This window comes from Alosa pseudoharengus, unplaced genomic scaffold (assembly GCF_046254945.1).
Source record: "Alosa pseudoharengus isolate Yale_2024_CS ecotype anadromous, Long Island Sound unplaced genomic scaffold, YU_APseudo_1.1 YU_APseudo_1.1_scf_10, whole genome shotgun sequence".
Lineage (NCBI taxonomy): Eukaryota > Metazoa > Chordata > Actinopteri > Clupeiformes > Clupeidae > Alosa > Alosa pseudoharengus.
In genome coordinates, this window is record NW_027468565.1 from 35,669,434 (window position 1) to 35,682,462 (window position 13,029).

General features: G+C 39.4%; 1 protein-coding gene and 1 non-coding gene across 2 annotated transcripts in view; both read left to right on the forward strand.

Annotated features, from left to right (window-relative positions):
• otogl (otogelin-like) overlaps nt 1–4,660 on the forward strand; it is a 74,362-nt gene extending 69,702 nt beyond the window's left edge. The window contains exons 55-57 of the mRNA XM_076299148.1: nt 2,886–2,957; nt 4,133–4,212; nt 4,460–4,660. Of these exons, the coding sequence (XP_076155263.1) occupies nt 2,886–2,957; nt 4,133–4,212; nt 4,460–4,660 (353 nt within the window). The remainder of the gene's footprint in view (nt 1–2,885; nt 2,958–4,132; nt 4,213–4,459) is intronic.
• A 7,635-nt stretch (nt 4,661–12,295) lies between these two features.
• On the forward strand, nt 12,296–12,460 carry LOC143110249 (U1 spliceosomal RNA). The gene has a single exon (XR_012984097.1). It is a non-coding gene; the product is annotated as a U1 spliceosomal RNA (small nuclear RNA).
• Nucleotides 12,461–13,029: the final 569 nt, after the last annotated feature.

Below are 13,029 nucleotides of genomic sequence, written 5' to 3' on the forward strand. Positions count from 1 at the left end.
ATCCGAAGTTATTCATATAGAGAAGCCCTCAGATGTTATTCATATAGATAAGCCCTCAGATATAATTCATATATTTCATGTTACACATAATAGGACCACCATAGATCAGTGCGTCAGTAAAGGCCTAGAGTATGCAACATTTAGCCTCTGTAGTTATGTACAGATGTGTGATTTTCATTTGAATTCTCTAGCCATTTCTCTCTCTCTCTCTCTCTCTTTCTGACGTGTTGACGTGTGTATCTTTTTAAACATAATTGTGTGTTTTTGTTTGTGTGTGTCGGAGAGTTTTTGTGTGTGTACAGTATAGCTGGGTTTGAACTTGCTCAGCCTTTGCCTTGTTTTATTCTCCCACTTAGTTGAAAATAAACTTTATCTTTACTCTGACTACCCACTGATAAGATATGCAATAAATACTATACTTTGCTAAATTTTACTCAAGTACAAGTAAAAGTACAACAGTCAGATGTCTACTTAAGTAAAAGTACTGAAGTACTTGTTTTTAAAAGTACTTGAGTATCAAGAGTACAAGAGTAGCCTACATTTTCTAAATATTGCATTACTACTGCCACAGTGCTTACATTGTACAGAAACATCCTACATGGAGTTATGAAAAATGTTAATGTTAATACCTTGGAGAATGTAAAAAGAATTGAAAGTAAAATCAAGTCATTTTCATCTTTTTACCATAGTCATAGTCATATTCAAGTTTATTTATATAGCACAATTTAAAACAAACTGTGGTTGACCAAAGTGCTCAAAAAAATAAAAACAGATAAATAAATAGATAATATAAGACAAAATGAATCAAGACACACAAAAAACACAACAGGAAAATAAAACTAAAATAATATGTATATATATAGTATATATAGCTTATAATTACATTCCACAATTCATTTAAAAGCCATTAATAGCATATGTTCTTTTAACTTGGCTTTAAAAGCACCAATAGTTGGTATAGATCTAATGTGAAAAAGGAGGTTGTTCCACAACTTGGGCCCAGCTACTGAAAAAGCACGGTCACCTTTATTTTTTAGACGACTCTGAGGTACTGAGAGCAGTTGTTTATCTGATGACCTCAGAGTTCTGGGAGGGCAGTGAAAGTGTACAAGGTCACTTAGGTATTGGGGAGCTTGTCCATTTAAAGCTTTAAAGACAAAAAGAAGAATTTTGTAATCTACTCTAAATTTCACTGGTAGCCATTGTAGAGATTTCAAAACTGGAGAAATATGTTGTGTCTTTTTAGACTTGGTGAGCAGCCTTGCAGCTGCATTTTGCACCATCTGAAGTCGGGATAGAGTGGACTGAGTGACACCAAAATAAAGGGAGTTACAGTAGTCCAGGCGGGATGAAATAAAGGCATGGATCAATATCTCAAAGTCTTTGAAAGAAAACATAGTTTTGGCTTTACTTAAGATTCTAAGGTGGTAAAAAGATGACTTGACAACATGTTGCCAGGGATGGGCAAGTTCTAATACATGTATCTAAAATACGTATTTCAAATACAAAATACTATTTTCTAATTGAAACACTTGAAGCGAAAACTATACATTCCCGGGATGGACCTGCTGCGTCTTCATCCATTGTTTGGTCCATGGTGTCGTTTCTTATCTAAATCTGACCATGGAGTTGACTTTGGCGGAAAGCTGAAGGTGATTGCTGATAGGCTGTCCCAATCAGTGGCGCCTTCACAATCCAATAACGTTTGAGGGGGAAAGAATAAATTGAAGGTTTCAAAGACTTTTCTTTTTTCCTTTTTTTTTAGAAGAAGTAACGGGTACTCACAGTTATGGATAGAAATGTATTGGAGTAAAGAGCACAATATTTGCCTCTCAAATGTACTTGAGTAAAGTCATGAGTACTCCCCAAAAATGATACTCAAGTAAAGTACAGATCCCTCAAAATTGTACTCAAGTACTGTACTCAAGTAAATGTACTCCGCTACTGTCCGGCTCTGATAAATACAAAGATACCTCATTAACAACTAAACTGGGCTAAACATAGGTCAGGTCTGATTGCACAATCTTGTATATCCCCAAATGTGTTTATTTACATTCACAAGTAAGATAGTCTAACTTGATGTTCACTTGACTCAATCCCACATAGACAGATAGACATGTTAGACACACACACACACACACACACACACACACACACACACACACACTCCACAAACACCTTTTGTCACTCTTGAAGATGTCGGTTGTATAGGCGCTAGACCCTGGATGCGCTGAAAGCCAGCATGTGCTGTTTGCAGAGAGTCTTAGGTTTTGTTGTGTTTGTGTCTGCATGCATGAGTGCATGTTTGGGCAGATGCGTGTGCATGTGTGTATGCATGTGTTTATATGCATGTCTGTGTCTTTGTGTGTATGTGTGTGTGTGTGTGTGTGTATGTGTGTGTGTGTGTGTGTGTCCGTGCATGCCTATATCAGTGCCAAGGCCTACAGCAACAACAGTTTTGCCTCCCATTTCCAGCATGACTGAATGCCGCATGCAGTGTGAAGCCATTCCACTCTGTATCAGACACGCTACACACACAATACTAAACATGAGAATGTGTGCAACCACACCATCATGCATGCACACACCGTCATGGAATTGCATGCAAACACTCAAACATCCTCACACACCCACAGTTCAACATGCCTGTTTCACACGAACAATAGACGCTCTCTCTCTCTCTCTCTCCTTCTTTCTCTCTCACTCTTTTCTCTCTCTGTCTCTCACCCACAGACACACACAATACACAGACACAGGCACAGAGACAAACATACAAGAACATAAACATAAATGTACATAAACACACACGCACACACGCACACACACACACACACTAACTAATGTGTAAACCGGTTGGACTGTCTCTCTCCTGACCGCTCCACTAGGTGCTGGATTGGGTTTGTTACCGTTTACCGTTAAGCCCGTAACTCCCTCTGCTAGCACTAACTGTGACACAGGTACTTCACACCTGACACACACCTGTAACAATCAATCTGTGTATGTGGGTGCGTGTGTATGTGAGTGAGAGTGAGAATATACTGTGTGTGTGTGTGTGTGTGTGTGTGTGTGTGTGTGTGTGCATATCTCTGTACTGTATGTTTGTGGCCGCATGTGTGTTGATGTGCATGTTTATGGATGAATGTGTGTGTGTGTGTGTGTGTGTGTGTGTGTGTGCATATCTCTGTACTGTATGTTTGTGGCCGCATGTGTGTTGATGTGCATGTTTATGGATGAATGTGTGTGTGTGTGTGTGTGTGTGTGTGTGTGTGTGTGTGTGTGTGTGTGTGTGTGTGTGTGTGTGTGTGTGTGTGCGCGCTCACATACAGTATGCTTTTGACTTTTCTACCCACTGTATTAACTGTATGCTGTATTACTGTACACAGCCCTTCTCCATTGTGAGATAGTCTAACACTCTGATCTCTGTTCACGTTGCATATTTGATAATGACTCAAAAGAGGTTACAATCAAGTGCTGTTATGTGTCGCCCTCCTTTTTTTATGTTACTTGTAACTATGTCATATGGGTTGTTTGATAATGTTTATGTTTTTAATCTTCAAAGTTTAACAAGTGGACTTGATTTGATGTTTACTGATTTTTCAATAAGTATCTGTGTGTGTGTGTGTCTGTGTGTGTCTGTGTGCGTGTGCGTGTGTGTGTGCGTGTGCGTGTGTGCATGTCGTGTTGTGTGTTGTGTTGTGTTGTGTTGTGTTGTGTTGTGTTGTATTGTGTTGTGTTGTGTTGTGTTCACATTGCGGACATGCTTCAATGAAGGAGTTAAAGAGAATGCTTGAGACCATATTATGAGTCTTTTTCTGGCTCTCTCAAGACTTGTCAATCATTGAAATCCCCTACAGCCTGTGGACAATGGCAGACTCTGCACTGCCCTCTCGCCAGCAGACAAAGCCCATTCACACACACACACACAGAGGGAGGCCATAGGGAGTATGGTGACTGCAGTCCATTAAGCTCAGGCACAGAACCCCACTGATAGTCATTAACTTTAATATGAGCATGGACTAGCCACTACGAGGACCTCCTAAACCTCTGTGTGTCACTGTGAGCTTGGTCTCAGATGGTTTGTACTGTATAAGCGGCTGAGATTGTGTGTGTGTGTGTGTGTGTGTGTGTGTAGGTAAGGAAGATGGTAAGACATGCAAGAGAGTTGCCATTCGGACAACGATTCGAAAGGACGATTGCCGCAGCAATACACCAGTGAGAACACTGTTCATGGCTATTGCACACATTAAACATGAAATTGCTACTAAACACACATAACAGTGTAATGACACATTCAAAGTTAAAGGAAAGTTAAAGCAAAATTTTTTTTTTTAAATAATGCACATTTCCCCCTTGTCCCCCCCCCCCCCTTCTCTATATGTCCATCTCTCCCACTCTCTCTCTCTCTCACACACACACACACTCCCTCTCTGTGTCCCTCTGTCTTTTTCTCTTTTCTCAGGTGACTGTATTCTCCTGTGATGGAAAGTGCCCGTCGGCTACTATTTTTAACTTCAACATAAACAGCCACGCTCGCTTCTGCAAGTGCTGCAGAGAAAATGGCCTCCAGAGCCGTGTGGTGCAACTCTACTGCACACGCAATGCCACCACTGTGGACTACAACTACCAGGAGCCCATCGACTGCTCCTGCCAATGGAACTAGACTAGACAACTAGAGACAGTTCTGCAACCACACACACACACACACACATACATACACATACACACACACACACACACACACACAATTATACAAAATCACTCACACACAGGCAGACACTCAAGTAGTATTAGCATAGTCTGCTCCTGCCAGTTGAACTAGAGATTATCTCTCTCTGTCTCTCTCTCCCCCCCCCCCCCCCCACTTAAGCAGAAGTCATTAGCTTATGATGGTGCTAAATTCCATTATATTGCAGTGGTTCAATATTTCTGCATAGTAAAAGCTTCAGGAGATCATCTTAAATCATATACTCAATGGCAATTATGATTATGATTAAATGAACTTTTCAGTATTCAGATAAACTATAATGTCCACACTTAGCTAATAACCCCACAAACCTTTCAAATGAAAACCCCAAACCCCCCTTGACTTAATTTATTCTGAATTATTGTGAATGGAAGTTTCAAGATGTATGAAGAAGATCAAATTAAACATCTTGCATTTATGCTAACGCTAGTGACCAAATCGCATGCAATGCTTCACTGTTTCTTTGAATAATAGGATATTTTCTGTTTGATTTGATTTTAAAATGTTGAGCATTGTAAATGTAGTTTTTGCAACTTGTTCATCAGTCAATTTTATAGTCAGAATTGTTCATTTTATGAAACTTTATATACAGCCTAAACAGGCCAAAATATTTATGTTTATTAGAAACGATGTTATGCATGACTAAATGTATTAGCTAAAATTCATAGCACATCAAATTGATCCTGCTCATCTTTATGTCACAAAATAAAACATTAAATTACTTTCACTGCTTACAACACAAATCCCAAAGTTCAGATGAAATACTGCACAGTTGGTAACACTAATAGGCTCCTTTCAAGATATTAAGATTCATGTACTGTATCACTGATAGAGTATAGACAGCATTGTGTTGGTGCAGGTTCACCTGTATCGTAACCTATACAAAGCAAACTTTACAGCTTTGGATTGCAGTTAATGTTATATCATGTCTGCATCACAATGTTCACAGACTTGATCTATATTGTCATTACAAATCTAAACAGGAATATTCGTGCAGTTACTGATATCACATGTAGTATCAATGCTATGGAGTTTGTGTTACTGCAGCGATTGTTTTCAAGTGTTTTATTTTTATTTTATTTTAACAGTAGATAACTGGAAATGTTCAAGGCGGAATTTAATCAGCCAATTACAACCTCTTCTCAGAGGCAGGTTGAGGGCTAATGAACCCTCAAGTCATGGCTTGGTGTAGAGCATATTGTAGATGGTGTATTTTTCCAGTGATGTATTTCCAATAAAATAACTCATGTTCTGAATCCTCTCAAGCCGAGCTGGCAGTCTTGTTCTTTGCTTTGTCAGACTGGAACAAATGGGCCCAGAAATAAGCTGAATTGGAATCGGTCTGGCTTCGGTCTGATTTTCATCTGACCCCGATCTGATCTAGATATGGTTTTGATCTGACCTGGATGAGTCTGACTTGTGTGACTTGAATTCCTATATGCCAACATCTTCAGTTCTGGAATAATCAAAATTAACAATTGTTTACAAATAAAACTTTATTGCATACCTTTGTTTACTTAAATCTCCAACGCTCAAGTAACTGAATCTAATAACTTATGTAAGGTTTCATTCCATTCTTCTAGCCAAATTTTCTTACCTGATATTAATCTACCTATTCAATTGCATTCTGTAACCTAGTAACCTATACCACATGACAAATCATATCAGTTCACAGAGGGCCATGCAGCCAACTATTTGTAAGACTCTTATTTGTGACAGACAGTGTATACATATGTGCAATGGCGAAGAAAGTGTTAGAAGAAATACAAAATAATTTCTCATTGTATGAAAGATTTAAATTCAGCAGTTAGCTCCAAGAATCAATATAAACATGATACAATGGCTTCAAACATGATTCAGCAATCCGATTAAAAACTAGATGTACCGCATAGCGGTACAAAATATGACCGCCGCTCAGTCCTGTACATCCGTTCCGCGAAAATAAATCACACTTCAATTTGTCTCCATATTTTACTCCATCCCCCAGTCTTAAAACTTTTGTGTATGCTTGTTTGGCATGCCTGAGTGTGTGTGTGCGGCTGCACAGAAAGTAGCCTACTGGTGCTGAAAAGGTGAATAGATTGTAGAATAGCCAAAGAAGATGTAGCATTGTTATAAAACCTTTAAAATCTCTAAACAATCACAAGTAGGGCAGTTCATCACAGTTCATCCATTGCAACTGGATTGATGAAAGGTCACTTACACCTGTAGGCTACATTGTATTTGGGAAAAGCAAAAGGTATCAGCATAATATTATTTATTTATTTATTTATTTATTTATTTATTAACAAAAACATCTCTGTCAGTTCCATGCCGTTTTCAACAGCTATCAAAAACAAAGGTCATTTTTGTACACAATGTGTACATCACTGCACAGAATTTAGGTGTATTTGTAGATTAGTAAATACAAAATGTGTCCATGATCTTAATATGGTAAGTGAAAATATTATTATAATGAAAATGTTATTGTTATTGACATCCTGCGCAATGGACGGTAATATTACATATTTGAATATCAATGCTCAAACTGTGTTGGTGTGTCCAGCAGAGTTTTTATTCAATGCAGATTTTGATTTCATCAAATTTGGGATGGTAAATGAAAGCACTAATTTATCACATAAAACCCCTATGAAGTATTGGCATTCAGTTTGAATTTCCCCTTGGGATCAATAAAGTATATCTATCTATCTATCTATCTATCTATCTATCTATCTTATAGTATATGATTAAATTAATCTTACTCAGTGGTGAACAACTATTTTGGAATCAGTGTTCATCAAATTGGAAATGTTTGTATATTTTCAAAAGCATTTTCATGCACGAAGAAAATAAATAACAATGTATGTTAATGTAGAATTTTCCATAATGTCCCAGCTTTGTAGTTTGTTTACTAACATCAGTTAATCAATGGTAATGTTTAAGGGGTCCTGGTAACCAGTGTCTCCATGCTCAGGCCCAGAACACATGAGGGCCTTTTTGTCCACAGAAGTGCTGGACAACATCCTGCAACATCATCTGTTGCACAGGCCCGTTTTCCCACCAAGTATGTATGCTTTTAAAATCTGTGTTATTTCTACGGTCAGGTTTCCCACTTAATAACTTAATGAGTTCTTAATTAGTTAAAAAGACTCTTCGTGAGTTGTTTACTCTTCTTAGCATGTCCCCTGAACCATCAGTCTTCTTTGCTTTGTGTACCTTAATTATAGCTTCAGAGGCTACTGTATATCATCAAAAATTGCTGTATAGCAGGTGTTCAGCTCTAGAATACAGTTCAGACCAACCTAAAAATTGGCCGGATTTCTCCTTTTACGAAGGTTTTGGGAAATTGACCTTTTTTATTTTTATATATTCTTTTAAAAATAATGTTATTTAGAAGAACAAGATGAAAGTGAGACACAGGAGGATGTCCAGTACATTCCTGAATATATGGACTTAACGGCTCTCCAGTTGGTGGTGGGAAGGCTGACCAGGCCACACTGTAAGTAGTGGCAGTTAAGTGGTAAAGACTAAATACAATTTAGACCATGGAATCAAATATGTACAACCACTTTTCCGAAAAAGGTGGGACACATTGTGTAAAATGTAAACAAAAACAATGATTTGCAACATGTAACCATATACAGCAGTGGAAATAAGTATTGAAAGTGTCAACATTTGTCAGGTGTCATTTGTCAGCATTTGTTTCAGTAAGTATATTTACCCAAGGTACCGCCATGAGTTCTCCCATGGCGCCTAATTACGCCAACCTTTTCATGGGTAAATTTGAACATGATTTCATTTATAATGACAATCCTTTTAAACAGCATCTGAAAGTAGGTACATAGATGACATATTTCTTGTGTGGTTGAAAAAAGAAGAAATGTATACTGTATGTATACTATAACTTTATGAATACTAGCTTGCCCTCTATCAAATTCACACTGATTTATGATGACAAGGTCTTGCCCTTTTGGATGTTTTGGTGAGGAAGGTAGATAACGCGCTACACACTGATATTTATTGCAAAGAAACGGATCGTAACTCCTTTCTGCACTACCAGAGCTCCCATCCACCCTCTCTCAAACGTAGCCTGCCTTACAGCCAACTGTTGAGAGTGCGCCGCATCTGTAATGACGATGAGATATTTGAGTGACAAGCGGGGGAACGATGTCAAAGATTCCTTGACAGGGGCTATACAGATAACTTGGTGGGTGATTGTCTAGAGCGTGCGCGCAGTATACAACGTGCTGACTTCATGACCAACCGTACTGATCAGAATAGCTCTAACAGCACTACAATTACATTTGTATCCACATGGTCAGATTTCAAATAGCTTAAAGAACATTGTGCATCGCCACTGGCACATTTGAAGCAGTGACCCGGACATTGGTCATACTTTCCAGGATCCGCCGCACAGCTGCTATACGAGCACCCAGCCTGAGAGACCGATTAGTGCGATCGCACCACCCTGCACCTACCCAGTCGCCTTTTCCCTTTAAAATTCCACATGGCAATGTGAACTTGAACTGTGCAGTGTGCAACTTCATGCTCACTGAAAATGTATTCACACACCCAAAAACAGGCAGGATACACAAAGTAAAGGGCAGAATTACCTGTTTATCCACTTTCATTGTATATTTACTATATATTTACTGACGTGCCCTTGTGGGCTGCTTTATGTGGGCAAAACTAAGTGACAACTCAAAACCTAAATCTTTAAGCACAAATGCGCAATCAGAAAGAATGATGACAAATCATGACAAATCAAGTCGCAAGGCATTTTAACTCTATGTGCCATGATGCCAATGGTATATTTTTCACTGAAACACCTGTATCCCGAATGGGATGAATGAAGATCTGTCACTAAGTTGTTTCTTATAAATGGACCACTAATATGTGTATTGTTTGTTCATTTTTAATATGTATAACAATCTTTGTCTTTCATCAATGGACTGCTTGAAACATTAGTGACATTATTGGACTGGATATCACTTTAACACCATTGGCTGGTGTTAATATGGGTGTGTAATTGGGGGCAGCCGTGGCCTACTGGTTAGCGCTTCGGACTTTTTGCCGGTTCGAGCCCCGACCAGTAGGCGCGGCTGAAGTGCCCTTGAGCAAGGCACCTAACCGCTCACTGCTCCCCGAGCGCCGCTGTTGTTGCAGGCAGCTCACTGCGCCGGGATTAGTGTGTGCTTCACCTCACTGTGTGTTCACTGTGTGCTGAGTGTGTTTCCCTAATTCACGGATTGGGATAAATGCAGAGACCAAATGCTTGAGACCAAAACCCCTGCTTAGGCTGATTGCAAATTGAACTATTTATCTAAAACAGTTTTCATGATGTGTGCCAGACAGTTGGCAAAATAGTGTAAAAAATAGGCAAGGAGTGTGTTGATCATTTGGAAATTGAATATAAACCAGTGAGTTGTGTTTACAGTTCTGCAAAAAGATTGCTGTGCAGTGGATTGTACCTACAGTTTTGCAAAGTGTGTGTTACAAAATTGCAAACTGAGTACAAAGCAGTGTTTGTGCTTTTAGTTTTGCAAACTCAGTGAGTGGTTTTGCTATACAAATTAATAGTAAGCATTCATAAAAAACTGTAATATACATTTTGATATTTTTCTGAATGATGTTCTCAATATTAAAGGTTAGATTTTTGTGGCACACAGTATGCTATTAGTGAGAAATTGTGAAATTAATAATGTGTGTGTGTGTGTGTGTGTGTGTGTGTTGCAAAAGCCATGTGTGGCGGATAGCCAATCTTGCAGCGATGAGTCCCACAATGAGGAAGACGAGGAAGATGCTGTGGTCGCAGCGCCTTCATCATACAGCAGCCGCAGACACACATCTCCTCTGTGACTGACCTCGGTACAATCAACATAGAGGATTTGTTTTAAATAAAATTGATTTTTATTAATACAATGTAATACTGTCTTTTTTAATCATTTCATGCTTTTATTGTATAGGCAGATGAACACATGGGATGCCTTGGTGTCACTATGTCATTGTGTTCCCATGAACTTTTGCAAAAACACTGATAGGCCTAATCATACAGCTGTCTTTGTTGCCATGGAATATAACTTAAATCACATCTACAGATGATCTATCCTTATACAAGTCATTTGTGCATGTCTAACAATAATGTGCTTTTCCTTTGGTCTGAGAATGTGCAGCAGTTTGTTGAGGTACACTCAAGAACCAGCTAAACCAGCAGCAGCGTCAGGAGCACCAGCACGACCAACACAAACCCAACCAGCAGATCATAAAGAAGGATCACAATTTCAATTCCCTTTTAATGCCTGATGGACTGACCATTTGATGCATTGACCATGTTAAGGTGCTATGGTAGAGTGTGCGCAATGGTGGTAGGCCTAGTGCAAAAGTGAACAGTGCAATAAATTTGCTTATCATTAAATATCATGTAAAGCATCCACTTCTCCAGTTGTTACCCCAATGTATGTGTAGTGGACCAACAGGGTATGCGTAACAATAAATACAATTTCCTTAAAAACAACTGAAACCCTCAGATTTTATTTTATTTTTCGCAAAATGGATATGGATTATCAATCAAAAGTGAAATAATCCGGGAGTCATGTCCTTTCGTTTTCTTACAGGTTGGGTCGTTGTTGCCCATAACACGCTAGCATTGATGCTATGCTATGCTTTGATCATGCAAATATATGACACGTTTGAAAGGCTTTTTAGAACAATTAAGTGACTTTAAAAAATATAATACTCAACCAAGTATATTGTCTTTGCCTCCCCTTTCGAATACAATATTCAAATTACTTGAAAAAAAATTATATCCCGAGAAAAGTGGATTTTGAGGGGTACAGCTCCATAGACCTCCATTCATTCTGGACTCGCCCGCGAGCGCCCCTAGATGCAGTACCACACCGGAAGCGTTCCGAGAGTGAAGGTTCTCCCCTTATTAGACATTCTCTGTTTGTGCCTATGGTTTGTGCTGCTTAGTGACATCAGAGCCCGTCGGAGAGCCCGGCCACTCCGTATTAAGTCCCATTGTACCGAATTTTGGTTGCAGTTCCACCAGAGTTCCACTGGGGGCGATCGCCATGAGTGCAAAATGAATGGGAGTCAATGGAGCTAGACGGCTAAATTTGTCTCTTTCATCTGATTGTCGTTGACAAATCTCAGATTTGATTGTAGTTTGTATAACTTCAACATGTGTTATAGATCAAAAGTTGAATGAACGAGTACTTATGTCCTTTTGATTTCTTACAGGTTGGGTCGTTGTTGCCCATAACACGCTAGCATTGTGCTAATGAATGACGTCATCGAGAGTGGCAGTTCTCTGGCTCCGCCTTAACAATCTTTGGCCCGTCTACGTTATGCGTGGAAAGTGATGCATCATGGGACAGTTTTAGATTTTGTTGTGTGTGTTATGTCTTTTTTCGAGTACGAAATGATTTCTGTGTGATATAGCCTACATATAATCGCTTGTTTAAACGTATTGTTTTTTAAAATGTTGAATTGTAAACATAGCCGGAAGCCCGCCACCTATGTGACATATAGGTCATTTGGTCTAGTACCCTCGTAAACTGTGTACAACTCATACTTACCTGGCAGGGGAGATACCATGATCATGAAGGTGGTTCACCTTTGGCGAGGCTCTGCCATTGCACTTCGGCGGTAGCTGACCCGAACGAATTCCCCAAATGTGGGAATCTCGACTGCATAATTTGTGGTAGTGGGGGACTGCGTTCGCGCTCTCCCCTGTAATACTGTTAAATGAAAGTAGTTGTTGTCACACTGAAACGGGGCTCGTTTAGAATTTTACATTGCAATTCTGCAAATTTACTTGAGAATTTTGCATGACTTCTCTGCGTTGACATGTAGTGAATGCGATGGGTTTTCCTATTTACAATCACGCTTTTATGGCTTCATGTAGACTAGAGGCCAGAGAAGGGACACCAGGCAAGCCTTTTCTCTACGAAACTCCCCATCGCTCGGTCTGAAGCTCTTTTCCTTTTTAGACATTCTCTGGTGCCATACGGTGTGGTCATCCGCTGGTGTCGTATCAAGCCAAACATGGAGAGTAAGGTTAGCGGCTCATTAGCCTACCATAGTCTAGTCTAAGGCAACATTGTAATTTATTTTAAACGTGTCAAGCATATAGCTGTCCCCGATGTCACAGCAGCTCCTTGAGGAAACAGCAAAGAAGAGTGCACATATCCGATGAGATTTCTGACGAGGAGCAGAAGATCTCTGGCCTTACCAGAGCCTTACTGTTTATGGATAAAAAATGATATGGAATAGAAACATCTGGAATCTATTTCTTTCAGCTT